The 27,465-nt window shown below is 48.3% G+C and overlaps 1 protein-coding gene across 1 annotated transcript in view; it reads right to left on the bottom strand.

Annotated features, from left to right (window-relative positions):
- The window catches only part of CPLANE1 (ciliogenesis and planar polarity effector complex subunit 1), a 218,550-nt gene that overhangs the window by 14,287 nt on the left and 176,798 nt on the right, over positions 1-27,465 (bottom strand). Inside the window, exons 28-29 of the mRNA XM_078778809.1 lie at positions 6,047-6,122; positions 2,341-2,453 (exon numbers count right to left, since the gene is read on the bottom strand). Of these exons, the coding sequence (XP_078634935.1) occupies positions 2,341-2,453; positions 6,047-6,122 (189 nt within the window). The remainder of the gene's footprint in view (positions 1-2,340; positions 2,454-6,046; positions 6,123-27,465) is intronic.

Raw genomic sequence — 27,465 nt, forward strand, 5'->3', positions numbered from 1 at the left:
CTCAATGCAATCTCTTCACTTCCATGGCGACAGACAGCTTAGAGACTTACAGTACTTCAAAAAATTTAATACTTACATTATTTGCTAACTGGTATCCCCACCCAGGTCATACTATCCTCTTCAACTAAAGTATCAAACAAGCCCGGCTACGCCGATGTTAGACTTTCGGGCTTGTTTTTTTGTATGCTTGGTCGAGGCTCGTGTAAGAGCTAAAACATAGCAAATATAATAAAGGGAGTGGGAGAGAGAGGGAAGCACAACAACAGTAGGGAACAGGAACATTAGATCTGTGGAGAGAGAGGGCTGGGGCAGTGTACACAGGATAAACAAGATGGACACCACAAGGACTTTCAGGAAAGAAAACAGGGAATTTGAAGGAGGTGGGTTTGGGGAGGATTAACGGGGGTAGAAAAGATCAAAGCTTTGGGTAGGGGAAAATATGAGATTGTGGAGAACAGCTGTTTTGAAGACCTGGAGGGAGGAGTGGGATTGAAGAGAGTGTGGGAGTTTGTTCCTTAGGTGGGAAAAAAGCGGAATGAAAGAGTGAAGGTGAGCAGTGAGTCTCGATTTGGGCAGTTTCACCAGAAGAGGGTTACTGGCAGACCTTGTGTGTTCTGCAGGAATGTTTGGGGGATAGAGCACAGACAGAGCAGGGGGTGCAAGGCCAGAGAGGAGTCGGTAGAAGATAGAAAGACCGCCCACCAACCAGCCTGCGTTGAGAGAGTTAAAGGCCATCAGAATCAGCTTCATCATGGGAGATATCAATGATTCTAAAAGTCCTGGTTTCTACAGCATGAAGCCTAGCTAGGGGTGAAGCAGGAGCACCAGCCCAGAGGGGAGAGTAGTACTCCATCAAGCTGCGGATGAAAGCTTTGTAGGTGGTGAGCAGCTCAGTAGTACCAAGGAAGGACGTCACACGACGGAGGATGCCCAGTCGGCACCTGGCTTTGGAGGCCAGCTTGGGTTACTTTCCCAAGAAAGATCATGGCAGATAGTGAGAACCAAAAGCTTGAGTAACAGAACTTCCTCAAGAAGACTGTCAAGAAAGTAGGTCGTAGGGTTTACCAAACGATCCTTTCGGAGAGAGAGTGCGAGTGAGATTTGACTGAATTGAAAGACATATTCCAAGTGCTTGACCAGCTTGTAATTTTGTCAAGGTCTGAAGAAAGGGAAGAGGCTGCTGCCTGCATCTCTGAAATGTATGCATATTCACTGTAATTCTCATTGTAATTGGAATTATATTGTTAGAAATATAACAAGAGGCATTACGTTCATACGGACCCTTGTGTATATGTAAGCGGGGTAAAAAAAAATTGCAGATGAGTGCTCCTTCCGAATAATAGCTGTATTCATCGATCGTAGAAATGTGCGAGTCCATTTGAAGAAAAATAACAAAAACCAATCCATTAAAAAACCCCAGGTGACAAAGTATCTCAGCATGTCAGTCATGGGTCTCACAATGTAGCAAGCACTGACTGGTCTTGTCACTTTGTTAAGTTCAGATGAACATCCAGTTAGAAATCGCTCCCGGCCGAACAGCATGTTGCAGCAGAGATGATGCAAGATGGCTCGAGATTTCATGAGATAATGAATAGGATTATGGGAAATATGTAGATAATTATTTTATAGAGATGCAAAGAAAGAAACACCGAATGGATAAAAAAAAAACCTACAAAACAAACACCGAATGTATGAATTTCAATGAGATCGATAACAGCAAAGATTGTCTCAAGAAGCATTATCTGTGTATGAAATACTTTCTAATCTCTGACTATCTCTGAGAACCACCGATGATTCCCAGCAAGTCTGGTGTGCCCGATTTATGTATTCATAAACTCCTTCACATACATACAACACCAGACCCGATGGGGTCATTCAACATCAAGATGTCAACGTTAGAGCGTCTGTTCTGAGTCTGGGAGGTCATCGATTCAAATCCAACCACGGTCGAGAGATACCAAGGACTTTAAAAAGGTACTTGCTCCTTCCTTGCTTGATTCTCAGCATTTGAAAGGATAGAGCATGGGTAAACAACGTTGGGAAGGCAAAGCCAAACCACCTAGTATAACCCTCTCCAAGAAACTGATTCGGCAGCACCAATGCTCTGTAAAGTGTATGGTGCATCACATAATCAATATGTATTTATTTCCTGGTCAAGCAAATAACCTTAGTGACACCCATTGTATACAATATGGAGATAAGATTAACTTAATTAAATAATTATTTGTCTAAGACTTTACAAAATATTATCAAACGGAGACATTTAAAAGTTCCACAATCGACCCTTCAGACGACAATGATGCTTGAGCTTGGGAAGCCTGTTGCACCTTTTAATCTCACCGTTATCAACCTATCCACAAATTCTGCTTGAATCTTGCGACACCGTCTGATGGGAGCATCCAATTCTTTCATATTAAGTCCTGAGCTATCACTATCAGTATCGGAAGTTTCATCTGCAGGAAAAAAAAAAGCACTAAATTGTTATATCAATGGTATTTCAAGCATCATTTTAAATATTCTTTCATAAATGATACTTATGATACTTATTACCAATATGACGTCATTCTGTACATGTAACCAACAAGCAGGCAAATTATACAAACAGGAAGAGGATACATTGAAAAATGATAATCGATCAAAGGAAAGAATGATGTCCAATCTATGACATTGCTAACACACAATATAATTGGTGTAATACTGCCGTTTGTTCAAGGTAGTTAGGGAATTTTAGCAAATTGTATTGACCATCTGTGAAAAAATTGCTTACCAAAAAATTTCTTCACTAACGTATTCATCTAGGTGTCTACTAACACCTATCAATTAGTGCAAACCCAAATCCTTGTGGAAAATTCTGGGGAGCCAATCAAAGTTCGGGTGCTCAGAGGGCCTGCGCGAAAAAAATCGGAAAATTAACTTTTGCCAATATTGACTTGTGGGATGTCTAACTAGGGGTTTTTTGGGGTGCTGAATTGATTCCAACCATTATTTTTGAGAAAAAAACACTCCATGATCATATAAAATGTATTTTATTGACATTTTTAACAGAACTGTGCTCAATGGAAATGTTGCTTCATCAGCTTTTACAACCTTATTCATCAAACTCCCCAGTATCTTTCTCACTCCTCTTGTCATCCAGCTGGTTTATGTTCAGGCAAGAGTTACCATGACAGATGCCGCAAGCAGAAATACACTTGACTCCTTGCTTTTTACAGCAGCACCTGAGTGAGCTGCAGTCCCCCGCACAGTTGCAGCTGGCAAACGTCAGGAGGTAGTCTGGTGCAATGGGGTCTGTAGAAGGGACTGGTGCATATCCTTGCTCAGTGAGTTGCCATCCATAGTCCCGGGCATCCAACGATGGACGTTGCAGCATCAGCCAGTCTCTAGTCTGGAGGTAAGCTCGGAGAGAGTGCTGTGCTGCAGCTCCTGTTGTCGGGGGGAGTTTCTCAGGTTTTATGCTCCCAGTAGCAGCTCGCTTGCTGAAGATGTCGAATCTCAAGTCTTCCAAGTCTTTGGAGGATTTCCTATGGAACATGAGCTTGAAAAGATGGAACATGAGCATGAGCACTGAAGACACCTCTCAGCACGAACTTGGCAATTCCTGCAGATGCAAGAAGGTGAAACCGAATGGCCTTGGCATAAGCCCCGCCTGAGAGGATGTGTTCTGCTGTGGTGCTGCCTGGATAAACTAGCTGTATGACCTCTTGCAACCCAGAGTCAGCCATGACCATCCCGATGGACCCTAGGAAGCTTTTCAGGAGGTGAAACCCACCTAGTCTTGTGATGATGGGCAATTCAGACTGGAGGACTATCTGCGTTGCTTTCAACCATATAGGCAGGTCGAATGTTATGAGGGCAGGAGACGGACAGCACCGTAGGCATTCCATTAGCGTGGTGTATATAGTGCTGTACTCGTTAGGGTCACCCTCGATGATTGGAAGAAACTCAATGAGGGACTTCTCCTTGCATTCAGGTCTGTATAATGACTTCATGAAACCATTCCAGTTGGCATGTTCGAATGTGGGGTTGAGATTCTTGATAGCCCATCCTGCCATCCAAGCGATGTCCCCTGGCTGCAAGGCTGGAGGGTCAACATGAAGATCTGCAACAGGAACAAACTTAACGTCTGCCAATCCTACTTTCTTTTTTGGAACAAAGGATAGAATCTTCACCTCTGCTGCTTTGAGGGTTGCTGCCTTCTCCTCAACAGTTATCTGCCTTCTTGGAATAGTTGCAAGAAGCTCTTCTTGTCTCTTTGCAGGGGCCGGAGATGTCACTAAGATGACGCCCATAGCATGGAATGCTGTGTTCCTGTTTAGTGATACAATGTTCAGATCTATATTATCACCAACACATTGCTGAACTGTGCTTTCTTCTGGAACGAAGACGGCAAAACCCTCATCCATCTCATCACTATTCTCCTCTTGCTCTTCTGCCTGTTCTGGAGATAGGACAGCATCGACTTCTGCTTCCTCAATCTCTACGGCTGCTGCTTCATCTTTTTCTGTGACCATGATATCCTGATCAATGCTCCCAAGTCCGTTTTTCACATTCAAGTAACAATACTTGTAGCGATGGAGCTCAGCATATGACTCAGAGTATCCTAAGTGATGACAACGGTCAATCAACCACTTGGATCCAAACATGTGGTCAAGTTGTATCGTGAGTCCGAGTTGAGAGGGCATCACTCCTGATCGAGGGCGGTAGGCTTTCAGTAGGTTCTGGCCCCAGACTGCTACCTTTTCATCTGATTTCACGATTGGTTTCAGTAGCTTCTGTAGGCTGTTGGGAATCAGAGCAAGCTGGTTCTGTGTATTGGTCATGCTCTCCACTGAAGGGTACTGCTTCTGGTCAAGTGGGACTCTTGCCAAGTCTCCGCAGATCAGGTTGATGGCAGTTGAAATGGCCAGGGATTCATTTTTCCTCAAAAATAATGGTTGGAATCAATTCAGCACCCCAAAAAACCCCTAGTTAGACATCCCACAAGTCAATATTGGCAAAAGTTAATTTTCCGATTTTTTCGCGCAGGCCCTCTGAGCACCCGAACTTTGATTGGCTCCCCAGAATTTTCCACAAGGATTTGGGTTTGCACTAATTGATAGGTATTAGTAGACACCTAGATGAATACATTAGTGAAGAAATTTTTTGGTAAGCAATTTTTTCACAGATGGTCATTGGTCAATACAATTTGCTAAAATTCCCTAACTAAGGGTCATGACCAACCACATCATGTAATCGGGCAACCATGCCCAAAAGGCTATAACCACACCCCAACTCGCTGGAAGGGTTGCGACCTGGATTACGAGTGGTTGGAGTAAACAGCCACTTAACCAAACATGAGGAAAACATGACATGTGCCACAATGTTGGTGATATAAAACTAACCTCTTTATTTGCAATTTACACCTGCAAACCAATATACCCTGATTGCCACAAACGTATCCTTAACTAAGCAAGCCCCCGCAATGCCGTGCGCTGGAGGACATGATATTTATTTGGCATGGGGCAGTGTACTTTGAATGTATCTGTACTTGTTTTGACTTTGATTGCACTTAAATAGCTTTAAGTGTGAAAAGGTGGTGTCGAATGTAAAAAGCTGAACCAAAAGTCCAATCGGCTTGTTTTCGTCAACTAACCAACTCATCCACCAAGTTTTTATAACTCATCCACAACTTTTTGAAATATCATTCTATATATCGCTTTTGGCCCCCATCTTTCAATGGTGAAGAGCCACTCAAATTATTTCGTCCTTGTCACATACCCAACCTGTCCACCAATTTTCGTCTGAATCCATCCATAACTTTGAGATATCCTGCTCCCAGACAAACATAACCTCCATCCATCTTTGGGGTAAAAATACACAAATTCTCATTCTCATAACACCTTCAATAAAAAGCATGGAAATAAATAAATGGGTTATTCCTCAGTGTCCTTTGCTACTCTATCCAGTAACTAAACAGAACTCGGACAAAGCACTTTTTATAAATGGTTGGAAGGGGGAGGGGTGGGGAAGGGGGGAGGGGTGGGGTAGGGGAGGGGGAATCACTCACCAGCTTGTCTGCCTACTTGCAAGTGGACTGGCTCTGGTTCTGTCAGATGGAGCAACTCACCATTGCATCTTGCTGCCTTAATGAAGAATGACACCAGGTAAGCCATGTCAGCCTTAATGTTATTGCAAACATGCATCACCAAATACATTTATGTTTTGCAACCAACAGTGAAATTTTTTGGAGAAAGGAAAGCTCAACCTGGCAGCATAATTGCCATTTTAATGTCTTGTCTGGGTTGGATTGTCGGTGTCGTTCAGATTGGGGCATAGAGCAGGCCAATCAATTTATAATTCAATTGTGGAGCATCTTTCAAAAAGAATAAGCCAATGGGGTTTATATTTTTGATACTTAGTCGAGGCTCGTATAAGAGCTAAAAAAAAAATTGTATAAGAGTGTAATAGTATCCAAGCTATACTTACTGCTTGGTGGTTATCTGTTTAATTAGCACTCCTGCAATAAGTGGGGAGCAATTGGATGTAGTACAAATTGGTTTGCTGTACTGAGTGCTCATCACAGATTGAACAAACTCGCAAAGAACTTGTCCTTACAGACAGGTAAATTCTCCAACTTTTATGATCTATGACTTACTAGCGGAGCCTACCCGTCACTTCACTGACAGACCAATTGTTTGGAGGAGGGGGAGAGAAGGGAGGAGGAAGAGGAAGGAAGGGGAGGGCGGGAGGGGAGGGAAGGGTAGGAGCACGTGACACGTGTGGAGGCAGAGGAAGTGGGAGGGGAGGGGAAGAGGAAAGGTATGGGAAGGTGAAGATGAGGGGGAGGGGAAGGAAGGGGGAAGGCCCCCTCCCCCCACCTCCCAAACCCCCGCGTGAGGCCACGGCCATATTTGCCAATGTTACCCCCACACAACATTGTATTTGTACCCCGAGTTTTGAGTTTGTAAATGAAAGATGTGGACAAGTAAAGAAAACCACAGTGAGAGGGAGAGAGGGAGAGAGAGAGAGGTGTGTATATATATAAATATATAAATAAATAAATAAATATATATATATATATACCCTGCAAAAAAAGAAACGCAAAACTGCAAAAAAAGAAACGCAAAAGTGATTTTAGATGTATATTTTATATATCATATAAATAATCAACAGATGGTAATCGATTGTTCAAAATTGGCACACATCATTCTCATTGACCCAGGTTCCATATGGCACACATGGAACAGTAGATTTTCACGGTGAAGGTCATCTGTGCTCAATATCTTGTATGGCCACCATTAGAGTCCAAAACTGACTGGCATCGTCGTCCCATGGAAGCAATCAGATCCCGAATTGTGGCCTGGTGAATGTTCACCCACTCTGCCTGCAGTGCTTGTGCCAACTGTCGGAAGTTCTGTGGTTGTTGCTGACGTGCTCGCAGTCGTTGATCCAGTGCATCCCATAAATGTTCGATTGGGTTTAAATCTGGAGACCTGGAGGGCCATGGCAGGACCTGGATGTTGTGATTCCTCAAAAAAGCTGTTGTCAGTCTTGCCGTGTGAGGTCGGGCGTTGTCTTGTTGGAAAATGACGTTCGCTTGTTGCATAATGGGAAGGACATGTGGCCGAAGAATCTCATCCGTGAGTCGTGGCATGTTTTCGCTGTTCACTTGCTGTAAGATTGTGATGGCATGCAAATGAAAACCCAACGTTTTTATAGCCCAACATGTGATGTTGCACGTGCATGTCATGTTGGTGTGTTTCGGCGCCAGGCTCTCACGTGGTTGTGTTTTTGCGATTGTTCCATCTTTTCGCCAAATTTCTGCAGTACCTCATTCTTTTCACACAAATCAATCCCAATCCATGCAAAAATGACCAATTCATTTTTGGTATAAATTTTGTATGGATATCGGCAACACTGTCAGATATTTACGATTTTACTGCTTTTGCGTTTCCTTTTTTGCAGGGTATATATATATATATATATATACATATATATACACTGCATGACCACAAGTATGCGGACACCCCTTCTAATTAGTGGATTTGGCTGTTTTAGCCACACCTATTGCTGACAGGTATATATAATCAAGCACACAGCTATGCAATCTCCATAGACAAACAATGGCAGGAGAATGGGCCATACTGAAGAGCTCAGTGACTTTCAACATGGCACCGCCATAGGATGCCACCTTTCCAACAAGTCAGTTCGCCAAATTTCTGCCCTGCCAGAGCTGCACCAGTCAACTGTAAGTGCTGTTACTGTGAAGTGGAAATGTCTCGGAGCAACACAACAGCTCAGCCGTGAAGTGGTAGGCCACACAAGCTCACAGAACGGGACCGCCAGCACTGGAACGCATAGCACGTAAAAATCGTCTGTCCTCAGTTGCAACACTCACTACCTAGTTCCAAACTGCCCCTAGAAGCAACATCAGCACAACTGTTCGTCGAGAGCTTCATGAAATGGGTTTCCATGGCCAAGCAGCCGTACACAAGCCAAAGATCATCATGCGCAATGCCAAGCATCTGCTGGAATGGTGTAAAGCTCGCCGCCAATTGACTCTGGGGCAGTGGAAATGTGTTTTCTGGAGTGATAAATCACGCTTCACCATCTGGCAGTCCGGTGGACGAATCTGGGGCTGGCAGATGCCAGGACAACGCTACCTGCCCGAATGGATAGTGCCAACTGTAAAGTTTGGTGGAGGAGGAATAATGGTCTGGGGCTGTTTTTCATGGTTCGGGCTAGGCCCCTTAGATCCAGTGAAAGGAAATGGCGATTGTGGTGGTTATCTATTTGACATCTGGAAATGACATTCTAGGCGATTGTGTGCTTTCAACTTTGTGGCAACAGTTTTAGGAAGGCCCTTTCCTGTTTCAGCATGACAATGCCTCCGTGCACAAAGCAAAGTCCATGCAGAAATGGTTTGTCGAGATCGGTGTGGAAGAACTTGACTTGGCTGCACAGAGCCCTGACCTCAACCCCATCAAACACCTTTTTTTTTTTTTTTTTTTTTTTTTTTTGTATACAAGATCGAGGCTCGTGAAAGAGCTAACATTAATCACACAAAAAGACAAACCGACACACAAAACACAAAAAACAAGGGGAGCGGTAGACAAGATGGGGAGAGAGGGGGAAGGACACAAAAGAGAGGGGGAAGGACACAAACACAACATTTGAGAGCAGGGACATCGGGAGGACTTGGGGGGAGGTGGGAGAGGATTAAAACATATGAACACTGCAAGGACTCTGGGGTGAATTACCGGGGGTAGAAAAGATCAAGGTTTTCGATGGGGGAAGATAAGAGATGGTGGTGAACAGCTGTTTTAAAGACCTGGAGGGAGGAGTGGGATTGAAGGGAGTGGGGGAGTTTGTTCCAGAGGCGGGAGAAAAGGGGAATGAAAGAGTGAAGGTGAGCAGAGAGCCTAGACTTTGGCAGTTTAACCAGAAGAGGGTTGCAGGCAGATCTTGTGCGACCTGAAGGAATATTGGGGGGACAGAGCACAGAGAGAGCTGGGGGAGCAAGGCCGGAGAGGAGTCGGTAGAAGACAGAAAGACCACCAACCTGCCTGCGGTGAGTGAGTGAAAGGCCCTCGGCGTTGACTACATCGCAGGAGATTCCAATGATTCTGAAAGCTTTGGCCTCAACAGCGTGAAGCCGAGCAAGGTGTGAGGCAGGAGCACTAGCCCAGAGGGGGGAACAGTATTCCATTGAGCTGCGGATGAAAGCCTTGTATGTGGTGAGGAGCTCAGGTGTGCCAAGGAAGGACTTCGCACGACGGAGGATGCCCAGTCGGCGACTGGCTTTGGAGGCCAGCTTGGAAATGTGGTTTTGCCAAGAAAGATCATGGCAGATAGTGAGACCCAAAAGCTTGAGCGACAGAACTTCTTGGAGAGGATTGTTGAGAAAGTAGATGGGAGGGTTGTCCAGTCGGTCCTTTCGGAGAGACATTGTAAGAGTGTGAGATTTGTCAGGATTGAAAGACATGTTCCACTTGTTTGACCAGTCTGTGATTTTGTCCAGGTCTGCAGAGAGTGAGGAGGCTGCAGACTGCCGATCTGAGGGATGAGGAATGGAGCGACAGAGAGTAGAGTCGTCAGCAAAGAGATAGAGAGGATTTTCAAGAGAGTCAGAGAGATCATTGATGAAGACCAGAAAAAGCACAGGGCCCAGAACACTACCTTGGGGAACTCCAGCCTGAACAGGAAGAGGAGATGAGAGAAACCCATTCAGGGCCACACGTTGACTACGACCAGAGAGGAAGTCCGCCAGCCATGCGTGGAGATTTCCATGGATACCAAAGGAGGAGAGTTTGGAGAGCAGAGCAGGGTGCCAGACCGTATCGAAGGCACGTGAAATGTCAAGAGAGACAGCTCTAATTTCCTGTTTGGCGTTGAGGACCTCCATCCATTGTTGAGAAAGCAGAAGCAGCATGTCCAGAGTAGAGTGACCAGGTCTGAAACCAAATTGATGATCAGAGATCAAGCCATTGGAGAAGAGGAAAGATTTAATATCTGAAGCAATGATGGATTCCATGACTTTGCTGATAATTGGGAGAAGGCTGATTGGTCTGTAGTTGCTGGGATCTGTTTTTGCACCTTTTTTGTGCAAAGCGGTGATGTTGGCTGATTTCCAAGCAGATGGCAGATGACCTTGAGCAAAAGAGAGGGTGAAGAGAACAGAAAGAGGGAGTGAAAGTGCAGAAGCACATGATTTTAGGACCCGTGGGCTGATGCCGTCAGGACCAGTTGCAGAATCAGAGTCGAGGGTTGCCAGAAACTTTTCCACCTTGTCAGGAGGAAAGGACACAGAGTCCAGGAGCAGCTGGGTACGACTGGGTACGGTGGGTACAGAGAGGGATGGGTTTGGGACACAAGATTTAGAGGCAAACACAGAGTTGAGGCATTCAGCTTTTTCACGTGCGGAGTCAGCCGTTAAGCCGTTTGAGGTGAGGGAGGGGATGGAGGGGGAACAAACACCAGAAACAGATTTGACCAGACGCCACCAGGATTTGGAAGAGGGAGACAGATAAGAGAGTTCGGTCTTGAGAATGGTGAGATATTGTTTCCTGGCTCTCCTGAGGGTGGACACACACTTGTTTCGGGCTTTGTGAAAGGAAATGAGATTTCCTTCCGTTGGATTTGCTTTCCAGGAGACGAAAGCAAGTTGTTTCAGGACAACAGCCTCACCACAAGATTCCGTGTACCATGAACGGGAGGAAGGGTATGACAACTGAAGACGAGATGGTATAAATCTGTGCATGAGAGAGAGCAATTTACTTTGAAAGAATTCCCAGGATGAGCTGATGTCAGAGGCGGTAGAGATGGGAGACCAGTCCAGATGATTGATGGCTGCTTGAAGACCGTGCCAGTTGGCCTGAGTGAAATGCCAGACTCGTCGACGCTGAGGAGGCTCTCTGAGAATGGTCAGAGAGATGTCCACTTTGACAAGCACATGATCAGATGAGCCGATTGGAGCAGAAGAAGAGCAGCAGACATTTTCAGGGAAGTTTGTCATAACCAAATCCAGAAGAGAAGATGCTCCGTTGACTGAGATCCGGGTCGGGAAATTGACAGATTGTGTCAGTCCCAGTGAGTCGCAGAAGTCCTTTGCTGAAGAGCCATGGCTGGTGAGAGAGGTACCCACACCCAGCCAACTGGCATGGTGACAATTGAAATCACCACATATGAGGAAGAGAGAGTTGGGATGGGTAGATAGAAGTTGGTCCATATTATCAGACAGTGAGATGTAGATGGAGTCATCACTGTTTGGTGGACGGTACAACACACATATGAACAAAAGGTGGGAGCGAAGGGGAAGCCGTAGCCAAAGGTATTCCTGGGGGTGAGGTGGAGAGAGGGCAGTGCAGGGCGAGTGAGGAAGAGAGTTTTTTATAAAGATAGCAACCCCCCCTCCAGGACGAAGCTCAGGTCTATCATACCGGAGGAGGGAGTAACCTGGGAGAGATACCAAGGAATCAGAGACATCATGAAGGAGGAAAGTTTCTGTTAAGCAGATCACGTCTGGTTTGTCAGAAGCAACCTGTATGGAGAGATCAGTCAAGTTTGAGCGAAGGCCCCGGATGTTTGAGGTCCATACTGTTAAAGAAGAGGAAGGGGGAGCATCGGATACAGAACAGGGGGAGGGAGCGGTACGGTATGATGTGGAAGAGGAGGAAGAGGTAGGGAGAGCTGTTGAAGGTGCGTCAGAGATTTCAGAACAGCTTGGAGAAAGGGAAGTATGGGGCGGACAAAAGGTTTGATGGTGAATGGGTGAGGCGCAGTGAGGTGTTGTTTGAGGAGGGGGAAGAGTGAGGCAGAAGGTTGAGGGAGCTGAAGGTGAGAGTTGGAAGGGGGAAGAAGCGGGGAGGACGCTTTGAGGAGGAGGGGTTAGAGGGGAGTCTAGGAGGGGAGGAGTGAGGGAGGGTCTCAGAGGGGAGGGGTGTGGGGGGAGTTTAGGAGGGAAGGGGCAAGGGGGGAGATCTGAAAGGGATGGGTGATGGGGAAGATTTGGAGGGGAGGGGCAAGGGGGAAGATTTGAAAGGGATGGGTGATGGGGAAGATTTGGAGGGGAGGGGTGAGATTGGATTTTGAAAAATGTATGATTAATGGGAAACGAACATTTCTTGCAAAATGAGATTCTTGCGACCTTCGAGTAAAAAATACGTTTGAGGATGCTGAAGGATGGGTGGAGTTCTGGAGAGTTTAGGGAATGAATGAAAGATGCACTATAAGAGATGGATTTTTTTTTTGGAATGAATAGATTTGGTGAGCAAGTCGAAAGCATCCTTTTATAGAAGAAGAAGAAAAAGGTGTTATAGAATATGACAGAATACCATTCTTCAGGGGACAGATGGACCATTTTTTAACGACGTGAACAAAGAACGAACGAACAAATAAGAACGAAACGGATAAGAACAGAGAAGGGAATATATATATCAATATTTTTTTTTTTTTTTTTTTTTTTTTTTTGAGTTGGGATGAAAACAAAGACAGAGACCGAACGTGGAACGTGAAAAATAGAGACCGAAAGGAATTGCGAGCGCCGAAAGGAAACCGACGATTCTGTACACAGGTATGAAAAACCAACACCAAGAATACTATTAGAGACACACCAATAGTTACATACACACCGAAAGAAAGATAAAGTTTCGACCTGTGGTAAAGCCGGTATTACGACAAAAACACAATTGTGAACAGTTACTTATTAACTTCGAAAGCGTGCGCGCATGCACAGTTTTGAAGAGACGTGACGTCACGTGACTTCCCGAGACGAGAAGAGACGTGAAGAGACTTTGAAGAGATTTAAAACGTTAGACAAGTGGTCGATGTTCGGGGAAGTTAGGGGGAGAAGAGAAAATCTAAGAAATAAGCAATACAGCGAAGGAAAGAACTTAAATTCACAGAACACCTATGGGGGTAGGGAAGCCGAGATAAACTAGGCCGCGCACGCGGTGGGACAGCAAAGGATTAAATTATACAAAAGTTTGCAAGAATTGCAAATCAACACCAACTGGAAAACACCCTGCAACACATGCACAATAAAAAAACGAGTCGGAATTGACGAACACGAATGGAAAAAATACTATAACTTTTGCTGCCGTGCAGAGAGCTCCAAGACGTTTCCTTGCTCCAGGGACCGGAAACGGAAGTCATGTGGAAACCTTTGGGATGAATTGGAATGCCGACTGCGAGCCAGGCCTAATCGCCCAACATCAGTGCCCGACCTCACTGATGCTCTTGTGGCTGAATGGAAGCAAATCCCCGGAGCAATGTTCCAACATCTAGCGGAAAGCCTTCCCAGAAGAGTGGAGGCTGTTATAGCAGTAAAGGGGGACCAACTCCATATTAATGCCCATGATTTTGGAATGAGACGTGTGATGGTCGGGTGTCCACATACTTTTGGTCATGTAGTATATATATATATATATATTGTTGCGGATTTGAGAATCCTGTTTGTAAATATCACCCTGTGTAAATGTAATGATTCTTGTAAATACCTCCGTTTTGTGTGTAAAGGTCAAAGGTCGTCCCCTTAGCTAGTCCATGTACAAGCACGTAGGCCACCATATACCCTTCTAAATAGTTATTTCCTTATTATGTGTATCAGTTAAGGCTCTGTCTCCCATTAATTGACACTGCATTGCACCGAATTGAAATAAGATAGGATCCCTCCGACACCGCCATGGCCTCCTAAAAAGCGCCAGTACGGCGGCGTTCGCCACTACTGCTTTGGGCTGTTTTCTTCACCCCAAGACTCCATTGAACACGAGGTCATCTCGGAGCAGAAGGTGGGAGGAGTCAGCCAAGCGCCAGGAACAAGGCGTGGCTTTGCCAACGCCTCCTCAAGGGGCGGGATCGGTGAGCCCTCGCGACCAATCAAGGCCGAGGCGAGCTCACCGATGGGCGTTTCCCACAGGCCGGCGGCTTGATCGCCACGCGCCTCATAAAAGGGGGTGGGGAAGGACTGTGGAGGGAGATGCGGCAGATGAGTCCGATGAGTGAGGGACCTGAGATAAGCGAGAGACCTCCGATGAGCTTTGAGTCCACCGCAGCTTTGAATCCACCGCAGCTTTGAATCCACCGCAGCTTTGAATCCACCGCAGCTTTGAGCTTTGACGGCAGTTTCGACCGCGGCCGCGAAGCAACGCCGCCGTGCGAACACGATTGAGGAGGGTCGGCGGCTGCTCACCTCGAGCCGCGCCGCCACACCAACCGGACCCGCTTCCTTCCCGCCCTGTGGTCCCACCTTCTCGTCCATCCAGCCATCCACCTCCTGCCATTCATTTCTGCTTCATTCCCCGTGTAAGTCTGACTGTCGTCTGTCCTTTGTGTTGTCCCTGGGAATAAGTAAGCCTGAATAGATAAGTTAATAATTGCACTGTGTCTTCTCCTTCTGTCATTATTTTCGTTTCTTTCCTCCTCCTTGGTTTCTTTGGTATTGTGTAAATAGTAGTAATAAATTCCTGTTCCTCCTTACTCTGCCTTCTTTTCTTCACATCCGTTCGTCCTTGTCTTTTCCGTCATTGAATACCTGTGGCACGATTTGGCCAACGAATAAGAATGGGGTCTAGTTTTTGTTAATGGTTCGAGCCGCGGGCTGCTAATCCGCTTGGCAAATAACATCTTGTCCGTGGTCTCAAACAAGGTTGCTCACCTGCCTCTCTGGAGGGAGCTGGGCAGCTTCAGGACTCACGTCGGTCAGTCGCAGACAAGGGGATTAATCCCCCCTTGGTAAGGGGAAAAGGGGCCCGACGGTGAGATCCGTAACAATTGGTGTCAGGAGCGAGATTCGGACCTGAAGTGCGCTTAGCGCACTCAAAATTACAAGTGGCCAAAATTTTATTTAACACCACTAAATTTTAAAATCGTGCCATGGATAATCAAGGCGATCGGGTGCCGGTGGGGGAGGTAGAAGGGGTAGAAGCGACCCAGGACCCCAGGGAAATGTATATGGGGGAGAGAGAGGAGGAGAGCAATGAGGATGTGGTTGCGGGGGTATCAGGTGCACAAGATGGCGCCCTCGCGCATGAGGTTTCAGGCGCACAAAATGGCGCCTCGCACATGGCTGCGGCGGCCACGCCCGCTGCACCAATGGGCTGGGTCCATTTTCTGGCACAAATGAGGGCCTCTATGGAAGAGTCAATGTATAATTGGAAGAGGGACGCCATGTCAGACGAATCCGGGTGTGATCTGGAAAAATTGAGGGAGGAATCCAGGTGTGAAGTGGAAAAACGGATAGCAGAGGCAAGAAGGGATAATTAAAAAATGATGGAGGACATGAGGCGCAAGTCGGGCGAGCAGGTCCCAAGGGTACGCGACGAGGTAACGCGGGTCGAGGAGCGCATTGTGCGAGGTGGAGCAAAGGGTAGCCAAGTTGACCAGGGCTATAAGGGACAAGACGCGAGATGTGGAAAAGCCGACGACCGTCAAATTGGATTTTAAAAATGTCGGGAGCACCGGGGAAGGTTGAATTGGAAGACGAAAATTTATGGGCGCCGACGGTCGAGGTAGAGCAAAGCACGGGTAAAATGACGGGTATAGAGATCGCGACCCGGGGTATGTTAAAGCCGGCGACCGCTGAGGTAGAAGAGGGAATTTTAATAAAGCCAGCGGTTGTCGAGGTGAATAAAGAAAAAGAAGTAGTGGAAATTGAAATTGGAGAGACCGGGGACTTAGAAAAGCACTCGCGGCAGGGAAAGATGGGAAATGTGCAAAGTCCCTGCTCACATCACGATGCTGTGCTTAATAACACCAATGAAAGTTTGCAGGTGGTGTTGGAGCGAAGGAGAAGAATCCCTCAGGTGAGTCGTGCTGTATATTGTGCGGGGAGATTTTGTAAAAGGATGTTTGGCGCAGAAAGAATTTTCGCGCGCTTGGGATCGAGAAAGCATCCGGGCATTGGTGAAGGGTCCCCTGTGAGTGGTGTGAGTGGAAATGGCACGCTTGTGGGAAAAAAGTGCGCATCGGGGAATGAGCATGTTACGAAGCGCGAGTGTGAAACCGAGTGCGAGCGAGAATGCACGTCGGAGTGTACGGAGTGTGACACAGAGGGTGAGAGTGACCCGGAGAGTAAGGTGGTGGTGGAACGTGTGCGAGAGTGTACACCTGAGTTGGTAGTGGCGCAAGTGCGAGAGGGCACATTGAAGCGCGTGATCGGGTGTGCAAAAGAGTGCACACCCATGGTTGTCACAGAGGGTGTGACAGAAGCGGGTGCGAGGATGCACGCTTGGGATGAGTATGCGAGGAAGCACACCTGAGTTGGTTGTGGCGCGGGTGTGGGAGAGCCCATTGAAGCGCGTGAGTGGGTGGATGCAAGAGTGCACGCCCATGGTGAGTGTTGACGTAACGGAGGAGAGGTGTGGAACGAAGTGTGCGAACGACAAGTGCGCACAAGAGGGTGCGCGAGAGGTGTGGTGTGTAACAGGGAGTACGGTGGTGGAATTGACGAAGTGCATGGGATGTATGAGCAACAAACGGAACGAGTGGTGTGAGCCTGCGAGTAAGGCATCGACGTTGACCGGGGCAGCGTTTACGGCGACAGATAGCGTGCGCGGTGCGCTTTGTTTGCAGCGAGGACCAGCCGGGACCGTAAGCGCGTCGCTCTTCGGAGCGTCGCGCACGATTCGGGCCGGGACCCGCACTGAATGGTCGGTACCGCGTCAGAGCGGCGATCGGCGCGATTCCGGGGGAGGGGGGCCAGGTCGGACCTTCGCCCCCTGGCGGGGACGGGGTTCCGACCGGGCGAGATCGGGCCTTCGGGCGGGAGACCAGAAGGCTCCGCGCCGAGATGGTGCGTGGAATCTCGGCCCGACCAAACCGCCTCCCCTGAACCGAATGCCGGACGGATTCAACCTGCAGGCGACCAAACCACCCGAATTCATTGCTCGGCTTTGCGAAGCCGAGTTTTAATGATGTAACGACGCACCGAGGCTCAGATATAGAGGACTGTGATGATAATGTTTTGATCCAAAATTTAGAATAGTGAATAGGATTGGCAGAAGTGATTGGCAAAATTTGATGATTGGCAAATGATTGGTAGAATGATTGGCAAATTTTGATTTGCAGGAAATTGGATGGGCAAAATTAATAGTAGGAGATGCCCGATGTGGTGGGATGGCAAATCCACCATCCCTCACAACCGGGGCACATGAGCGCTAGTTATGGGGTTTGGCAGTGAAAACTAGCCCGGGAGGGTTAGGATAATGTATAGGGACCTAGAGATGACCATAGGTAACGGTAGAGGTAAGTAGCGACATTGGACAGGTAGTCGGGGACATAGAGAGGTTAGAATGGTTGTTAATGACGTGGGATGTGCTTAGTTTAAAGGGAAGACGGGGAAGCGCGAGTTTTAGCAGGGCACCAGGTAGATCAGATGATGCCGTGTGAGTGTTGAAAGTGTATTCGGAAGTGTATTGTGGAAAGTGTGAGGTGATTGTGAATTGTATTGAGCGTGGAAGTGGATGGAGCAGTGCATGAGAAACAATTGTGGTTGTGCATTGTATTGAATGATTGAAGAAGCCTGGGAGGAAGGAGGGTGCAGGAGGCACCAGGTGTGATTGCACAGGTGTGCAAGTGAACAGGTGTATGGAGCAGTGTATGAGTGAGTAATGGTGATTGTGTGTTGTGTTGACCGAATGGTCCTGGAGGAAGGAGGGTGCAGGAAGCACCCGGTGCGATTGCACAGGTGTGCCAATACAGGTGAGCATGGTTGTATGGAATAAATGGTCTGGAATATATGGAGTATGGAATGGATGGTGTGGAGTGAGTATGGTGGAAACTGTGGAGTGGAGTGGATGGTGCGAAGGTGTGTATGGGGAGGATGGACCGAATCACGAATACCCGGGGAGGGTGGTTTAAGAGTTCGGTAGAGGGTATAGGTAAATTGTGGTTGGATATTGGCATCTGTGGTGCGTGTGGAAGAATGGTGTTTGGATGGGTGCATTAGTGACGTGGAAATGGCTGGGCGTGTGGCCTGTTAGTGTGTGTAGTTAAAGGGCACTCCGCCACTGTTAGGATGTCGGCCAGGTGAGGCCGCAGGTGGGCTCTGGGAGCCGGTAGAGTTGTTGTGGATGGGGCCCGAGGATCCAGAGGACGGACCCGGGTAGCCCAGTGCCAGAGAGGGCACCGAGGGGGGTAAGTGTCAGAGAGGGCCTTCCCCAGTTAGATAGGTTAGGTAAGGAGCAGGTAAGCTCGGAGGCAACTGCAGTGGTGGAGGTGTGCAGGTGGGTAGACCTGCTGGGAGAGCCACACGACTCAGCCCGGAAATTGTGCGAAGGCACAGGGAGTTGAATCGGGGGAGTGAGACCCCAAATTGATGAAGCACCACAGTTTGGTCAATGGGAATTTGGTTCTTAAAAACGCATAGAGTGTAAGATGGCCAATGGATTGGCAGGGAAAGACCCCGGGTCGTGTAAAGTGTATTAAAGTCATTTAGAGGATAGTTAGGATTAAGAATCTCCTCGCACCATCTACATCCACTCTCCTCGCACCGGGAATCTCCTCGCACCGGGGGCGCGTCGGTGTGCCCGAATCCTCGCAACCAGCTGCCTGCATCCACGCACCACTTATGGACCACATGTCTGTGGCTGAGCACCACTCATGGACCCAACGGGTTGGGGCATAGCCCCTCTGCTGAGACCGGCCACTATGGCCCAAGATCTTGCTTGCGGACCCGGTGAGGTGGCACCAAGCCCACAGGTGAACCACTCATAGTCGGCCCCTGTGGGCCGTAAATAAAAAACGGACACGTTTTGTGCATTTTTATTTCCACCAAATAGGCCGCAAACAAGAAGAAGAAGAATGACAACATCTGGAAGAACAACGGCCAGCAGAGGGAGCCGAAGAGGAAGACCACCAACAGGGTTTTGTTTTTTTATTTATAACTATGGTGACTGTGCACTCCGGTGCGTTTTGGTGCTTTATGGTGCTCTTTATTGGTGCTGGTGCATTGATGCAGCGCAGGCTGTCTCCCCCCCCCCCCCCCCCCCCTCCAAAAGAAAAATCACATGTCCTGGGTTGCGTTTTGTAAATAGTCCAAGTAACATCACTTGTAAATAATGCTCCCCACCGTGCATGTTTCGTTTGAGAACAATTCCGCAATTCGGTTATCCTGTGGGCGTGAATCTGTTAGGTAGGGTGCAATGCAGCAGAGGGACATACTTATTTGTGTTTTAAAACTGTCGCACTCAGGGTCAGGTTAATTGTAGAGGGAACTACACCTACGTGTCACACTAAGTAAAGTTTTATAGGCCCGGGACGTGCCTGGAGGATGAGGGTGCAGTGTTGCGGATTTGAGAATCCTGTTTGTAAATATCACCCTGTGTAAATGGAATGATTCTTGTAAATACCTCCGTTTTGTGTGTAAAGGTCAAAGGTCGTCCCCTTAGCTAGTCCATGTACAAGCACGTAGGCCACCATATACCCTTCTAAATAGTTATTTCCTTATTATGTGTATCAGTTAAGGCTCTGTCTCCCATTAATTGACACTGCATTGCACCGAATTGACATAAGATAGGATCCCTCTGACACCCCCATGGCCTCCTAAAAAGCGCCAGTACGGCGGCGTTCGCCACTACTGCTTTGGGCGGTTTTCTTCACCCCAAATCTCCATTGAACACGACGTCATCTCGGAGCAGAAGGTGGGAGGAGTCAGCCAAGCGCCAGGAACAAGGCGTGGCTTTGCCAACGCCTCCTCAAGGGGCGGGATCAGTGAGCCCTCGCGACCAATCAAGGCCAAGGCGAGCTCACCGATGGGCGTTTCCAACAGGCCGGCGGCTTGATCGCCACGCGCCTCATAAAAGGGGGTGGGGAAGGACTGCGGAGGGAGATGCGGCAGATGAGTCCGATGAGTGAGGGACCTGAGTTAAGCGAGAGACCTCCGATGAGCTTTGAGTCCACCGCAGCTTTGAATCCAACGCAGCTTTGAATCCACCGCAGCTTTGAATCCACCGCAGCTTTGAATCCACCGCAGCTTTGAATTCACCGCAGCTTTGAATCCACCGCAGCTTTGAGCTTTGATGGCAGTTTCGACCGTGGCCGCGAAGCAACGCCGCCGTGCGAACACGATTGAGGAGGGTCGGCGGCTGCTCAACTCGAGCCGCGCCGCCACACCAACCGGACCCGCATCCTTCCCGCCCTGTGGTCCCACCTTCTCGTCCGTCCAGCCATCCACCTCCTGCCATTCATTTCTGCTTCATTCCCCGTGTAAGTCTGACTGTCGTCTGGCCTTTGTGTTGTCCCTGGGAATAAGTAAGCCTGAATAGATAAGTTAATAATTGCACTGTGTCTTCTCCTTCTGTCATTATTTTCGTTTCTTTCCTCCTCCTTGGTTTCTTTGGTATTGTGTAAATAGTAGTAATAAATTCCTGTTCCTCCCTACTCTGCCTTCTTTTCTTCACATCCGTTCGTCCTTGTCTTTTCCGTCATTGAATACCTGTGGCACGATTTGGCCAACGAATAAGAATCGGGTCTAGTTTTTGTTAATGGTTCGAGCCGCGGGCTGCTAATCCGCTCGGCAAATAACATCTTGTCCGCGGTCTCGAACGACGTTGCTCACCTGCCTCTCTGGAGGGAGCTGGGCAGCTTCAGGACTCACGTCGGTCAGTCGCAGACAAGGGGATTAATCCCCCCTTGGTAAGGGGAAAAGGGGCCGACGGTGAGATCCGTCATGAGATCCTGCCATGTCCCCGGATATGAATCCGATGGAGAACTTGTGGGCAGAATTAACGCGTCAAATCGACAACTTGGACCAGCAGCCTGCCTCTGTGCGTGAATTGCAGCCGGCTATTGTAACTGCATGGCAAGCGATTCCTGTCCAGACCTTGGCAAATCTCGTGAACAGCATGCCTCGACGTGTACGTGCTCTCCTGAATGCTCGTGGGGGTTACACGAAGTACTGAACTGTAATTTTACTGTCCGTAATCCCAGTCATAATTTAGCTTTTGTTTTTGTTGAAATTTTTTTTGGCTAATGTGCAAAATAAAGAGATACTTCTGGAAAACGTACAGAAGTTTAACACAGTACTGTCCGTGAATTGAGTTCGATATCAGTTTACATCACTTTCAAGGATCAATTTATTTGCTTCGAAATGTCAAATGTGGTTTTTGTTTCTTTTAAAGTTCACATTAACAAAATCTAGAATAATTTCAACATAATTCCCATGAACTTTTGGTTCTAAGTCATCTTGAAAAGTAAATTCACCCCCACAAAAAAATATTCCATATTAAATGCCAAGTCTGTATATATATATATATGAATGACTCCATGGTAAGAAGTTTAACTTCTTCACATACAATGTGAAGCTTTGATGGCAGTTTCGATGGAGTCATTTGGATTTACTCCCAACCGCAAATATATATATATATATATATATATATATACATATATATATATATATATATATATATATATATATATATATATATATATATATATATATATATATATATATATATATATTGTTGCGAATATGGAATTTGGCCTCCATATCCGCTTGTAAATATTCCCCTATTTCCCCAATACTCCCCAACTATCCCCAATCCCCCATTCCCTAGTCCCATTGCCGGTAAATAACACTCTGTAGAACCGACCTTCCCCTTTTTCCCCCATTAAATGTCGTGCCCAGGTCCACCGCATCACACGTAGACAACTTTCGGACATCTTGCTAGTTATTCTTAGTCTATGTCAGTTAAGGACTCGTTTCCATTAATTATGACTCTTCGTTGCACCAGAATGTGATTATATGGCACCAGTAGTGAGTTTAGGACCTTTCCCATACCTCCTTCCATCTTCTTCCCCAAACAACAACAACAACAACAACTACAGCTACAACAACAACTACAACCACGGCGCGCGGGGGGAGTGTGCGTCCTCCCACCAGCTCGGTTAGCCGCCATGACCATGCGCTCCACGGGGTTACCACGAAGGGGCTGGCTGTCAGCTCCTCGTCAAGGGCGGAGCCTGGTAAACCCCCCGCACGCACCCAATGAGAAGCAACGTGCCGATTCCACGAGGCGGAGCTAACGAGCCGAGGGCGTGTCACTCCCCGCCGGATATACGAAGCGACTCACCGGATGTGAGGTCAGATGCGCCCCCAGCTTGAAGAAGAGCAAGTCACTACCTCGAGCGCTGTGAGACCTCCCGCATCTCTGGACCGGACCGAGTCGATTCTGTCCCTGAGCCCAGGTGCACCTGGAGCCATCGATCCTGCCTTTCCTAGCCATCAATCCCCGTGTGAGTCAGCCTTTTGTCCCGTTTATCTGTCGTCTGTTGGGGTTAATATAAGATTGTGTCTAAGTGCTTGTCTTTCTATGCTGTACCTCTCGTCCCTGTAATCTGACCTTCCGAACGAATATAATCTCCTCCGGAGGTCTTGAGAACCGTATCCATGGTGTCGTGTCATTTTAATCCCAGCCGTGTGTCTTTTCCTTCATTGACCTAGCGTAGCGCGATTAGTCAACGTTCGGGTATAATCGGGTAACTTGTGCAGACGTGGTCATACCAAACCGCTCGGTAAATAACATCTAAGCCACGTCTGTAACAATTGGTGTCGAGGAGTGGAATTCGGACCCGGGACTAAATTTATTAGGCCCAAATTTGTAGTAGAGTCGATTCGGAGCGCGTTTCCCGCGCGAAATTATAACGGCGAAATTTGAATTTGTTATACGGAAATAAAAACCCGAATTTTGAAAGTCGCGCTATGGCAGACCAAGACAGCTGGGGTCCGGTAGTGGAGAGTGAGGCAGGGTCGGTCCAGGACCAAATTGAGGGACATGAGGAGAGCGAAGCAGTGAGGGTAGCAGACGCACAAAATAGCGTCGTTGCGCCCGACGTTGCGGGCGCGCAAAATGGCGCCTCGCAAGAGCGCGCGGTAGCCGAGCCCGCTGTATCAACGGGCTTTAACATGCAGCCGATTGACATGCAGGCCCTCATTGCGCAGCTACAGGCAGCTGTACAGATGAGTATGGGGAGCCAAATTGAGCGATTGGGTGAGCGGTTGGGAAACCAAATTGTGGGAATGAGGGCTGATAGTGAGCGATTGGAGGGCCAAATGGGGGTAATGGGAAACCAAATGGGGGTAATGAGGGCCGAAGCGAGGGGTACTGGTGAGGGATTAGACAATAATTTTAGGGGATTAGACAATAATTTTAGGGGATTAGACAATAATTTTAAGGGATTAGACGAGAAATTTGGGAAATTAGACAATAGATTAGGGGAAATACAGGAGGGGTTAATGGGGGTAGAAAACAGAATGGCCGCTCAAGAGAATCAAATGGAAGGGATGCAAAAGGGGTTAGAGGGGGTAGAAAATAGAATGGCTGCCCAGGAGAATCAGATAGAGGGAGTGAAAAATGGGTTAGAGGGGTTAGAAAACAGTATGGAAGGCAAATTGAGGGACATGAGGGACCAAGCGGAAAGGGAAGTTAACCAAATGGGGCAGCAGATAGAGGGGGTCAGAATGGGGGTAGAAACTAAACTGGATGCTCACAGGGAGGAAATGGAGCAGATGAGGGTGGCATCTGGGCAGGAGATGCAAGTGATGGGAGAGGAGATCAGAAGAGGAGTGAGTGAGGAGGTCGGAGGAGTGCGCGAGGAGGTGAGGCACTGTAAGGAGCACATGGAGAAGGAGGTGAGAAAGGGGACTGTAAAGTTACAAGGGGGAATAGAGGACCTGACGCAGGAGGTGGAGCAGCTAACAGAGGGACAAAAAGAACTAACGGACCAGGTAAAGAAGAACACAGCGGTAATAGGAGGGTTAAAAGTGACACAAAATGACCTAAAAAATGACTTGGTAGCGACGAAGAGGGAATGTCAGATGGTACGTGAGGGACTGACAACGAGGTTGGACGAGGTGATAGAGGTAATGGAGACGAAGGACCGGCAGGTGAGGACGCACATGGAAACGGTCAAGGTAGCCTTGGAGGACGAGCTTGAGGAGACGTACCGGGGAATAAAAGAGGTGAAGCAGAAATTAGAAGAAGTGGAAGAAGGGGTGAGCGAAATTAAGAAGCGACGGAGAGGGGATAACAAAGAGATAAAAGAGGAAGTAAAAGAATTGGTCCAAAGTCTGTGTTTGGATCGTGATGATGTGCTCATTAACCGGATGAGGGATTCGCAGGTGATGGAGGAGAAGCGAAGAGGAAGAGGACCCGGTGTAAGTGGTGACCAATATGGTCGTGCGTATGATGCGCCAGGTGATTTAAGGAGCTTGGGGGTCGAGATGGACCCGGGTGTTCGTGAGAGGCCATTGGTGAAGTGTGCGACCGGTCTGGTGTGCGAAAAAGGAGGTGTGCAAGAAAGTCCGACTCTGGGGTGTGTGAGGAAAAAGTGCGTGCCAAGGAGTGAGTGTGCTGGCGAGAGTGAGTCGGTCGTAGCGCGTGTGCGAGGGAGCATGTGGAAGCGCGGTGTGGTGAGTGTTACAGAGGGTGTGACGGGAGAGTGTGCGCAAGAGTGTGCGCGAGAAAGGTGTGTGACGGACAGGTGCATGAGGGAAGAGTGCGCTGTCAGAAGTAAGGAAGAGTGTCCACCTGTGGTGAGTGTTACAGAGGGTGTAACTGGAGAGTGTGCGCGAGAAAGGTGTGTGACGGACAGGTGCATGAGGAAAGAGTGCGCTGTCAAGAGTAAGGGTGAGTGCGCTGTCAAGAATGGAGGTGAAAGTAGTGAGAGTGACATGGAGCGTGAGTTAGTTGTGACAGGTGAGCGAGGATGTACACCTGGGATGGAAGGATGCACACCTGGAATGGTAGAGCGTGAGTGGGAATGCACGCTGGAGTTGGTGGTGAGGCACGTGGTTGGGTGTGCGAATGAGGGCACACCTGTGATTGTCACAGAGGAGGTGACAGAGGAGGGGGTGCGAAGAGGTGTGTTGGTGAGGTGTGCTACCAACGAATGTGTGCCAAAGTGTTCGGTGGTCAGGTGTGTGACCAAGGCTGTGAGTGGAATGGGTGTACCTGGGTGTGTAAGGAAAGGTAGGATGGGAACGGCTGGATGTGTGAGCAAGGAACGGGCTGCGGGGTGTAAGCGTCCAGGTGAAGCATCGACGTTAGACGGGGTGGAGTTTAGAACGACTTATAGCCGAATCGGGCCCTCGGTGCGTGCTGGGCCTCGCTTTGAACGGCCGCGTCCGTGCTCCACTAGGCGGAGCGGGCGGCCCGATAGAAAGAGTCGTCATGGCGACCACTTTTTGTTGAGGCATTCCGGCCGGTCGAGATCGGGACATTGGATGGCTCCGTGCCGAGAAGGTGCGTGGGATCTCGGCCCGGGTAAGCCCCCGTCCCTGCCCCGAATGCCGGACGCATCCAGCCGCCGGCACAAAACAACCAGCATCCATTGCTTGGCTTTACGAAGCCGGGCTTTGGACGGGGATTGGCGCACCGAGAGGTATTAGTGAGTCGACTGGGTGATGAGGTTAGTGTTTTGGCCCCAAAATTAGAGAAAAACAAAATTTGATGATTGGCAAAGGATTGGCAGTAGTGATTGGCAGATGATGGGTAGTGATTGGCAAATTTTTAATTTGTTGAAATTTGATGTGCAAAATTGGTAGGAGCGATAGGCCCGGTGGGTAAGGGTGGCATCCCTGCCACCCTTCCCATGGTGGGGCAAAGGAGCAATAGTTTATGGGGTGTATGGCAGTGAAAACTAGCCCGGGTGGGTTAGGTTATATTGATAGGGCCCTAGAAGATGACATTAGGTGACGTTAAGATTAGTTAGTGACTGATACCTGTAGTGGGGACGCAGGTAGATTAGTATGGATGATAATGACGAGGGAGCGCAATAGTTTAAAGGGACGACTGGGAAGCGCAAGTTTCAGAGGGGAGTAGTTAGATGAGATGATGCTGTGTGAGGATGGAACAGGTGTGATTGCACAGGTGTGCAACTGGACAGGTGTGTGGAGTAGTGTGTGAGTAGTGAGTGTTGTGGATCAGCGCGAATGCGCTTGGGGAGAGAAGGGTGCAGGTGGCACCAGGTGTGAGAGCACAGGTGTGCCAGTACAGGTGTGTGGAGAGAGTTGGAGTAAGTGGTACGGAGTGGTGTGCATGGTGCGAAGGTGTGGATGGGGGAAGAGTGGACCCCTATCACGGATACCCGGGGCGGGTAGTGTAAGTGTTAGGTAGAGGGTACAGGTAAATTGTGGTTGGATATTGGCATTTGTGGTGCGGGTGACAGAATGGTATTGTGAATGGGTGCATTAGTGTTGTGGAAATGGCTGGGCGTGTAGCCTGTTAGTGTGTGTAGTTGGTTGGGCACTCCACCACTGTGAGGATGTCGGCCAGGTGAGGCCGCAGGTGGGCTCTGGGAGCCGGTAGAGTTGTGGATGGGGCCCGAGGATCCGGAGGATGGACCCGGGTAGCCCAGTGCCAGAGAGGGCACCGAGTGGGGAGAGCGCCAGAGGGCCTTCCCCAGGTAGTTAGGTTAGGGTAAGGAGCAGGTAAGCTCGGAGGCAACCGCAGTGGTGGAGGTGTGCAGGTGGGTAGACCCGCTGGGAGAGGTACACGCCACAGCCCAGAAATTGTGCGAGGGCACCGGGAGATGAATCGGGGGAGTGAGACCCCAAATTGAAAAGCACCACAGTTGGCCAATGGGAATTGGTTTTTAGAACCCATAGTGTAAGAGGGCCAATGGTTTGGCCGGAGAAAGACCCCGGGTAGTGTAAAGTTGTTAAAGTCATTTAGGAAATAGTTAGGATTGATGAACCTGTCGCACCATACGCAGCCACTTACCTGTGGTGATGATGATGACTCCACACCTGTGTTTTCTTTGTTTTGTTGCAGGAAATGAAATTGCTGTGTGGATTGTGAGACGCATCACGACGTGGATGAGACATTGGGGTGATTCCATCTCTCCCTCCCTAGGAGGGACTGATGATGAATTGGTAATGGCAAATTATGATGTGGAGTTGAAAATGGCAAATTTGATTGGTTAGGAGGGAGAGAAGACGAATTTGGTATATGGGAGGAACGGGGAAGACAGTAGGGATGTTTGTTGATT

The sequence above is a fragment of the Myxine glutinosa genome, chromosome 1, assembly GCF_964187855.1.
Source record: "Myxine glutinosa chromosome 1, kmMyxGlut1.1, whole genome shotgun sequence".
NCBI classification, from domain to species: Eukaryota; Metazoa; Chordata; class Myxini; order Myxiniformes; family Myxinidae; genus Myxine; species Myxine glutinosa.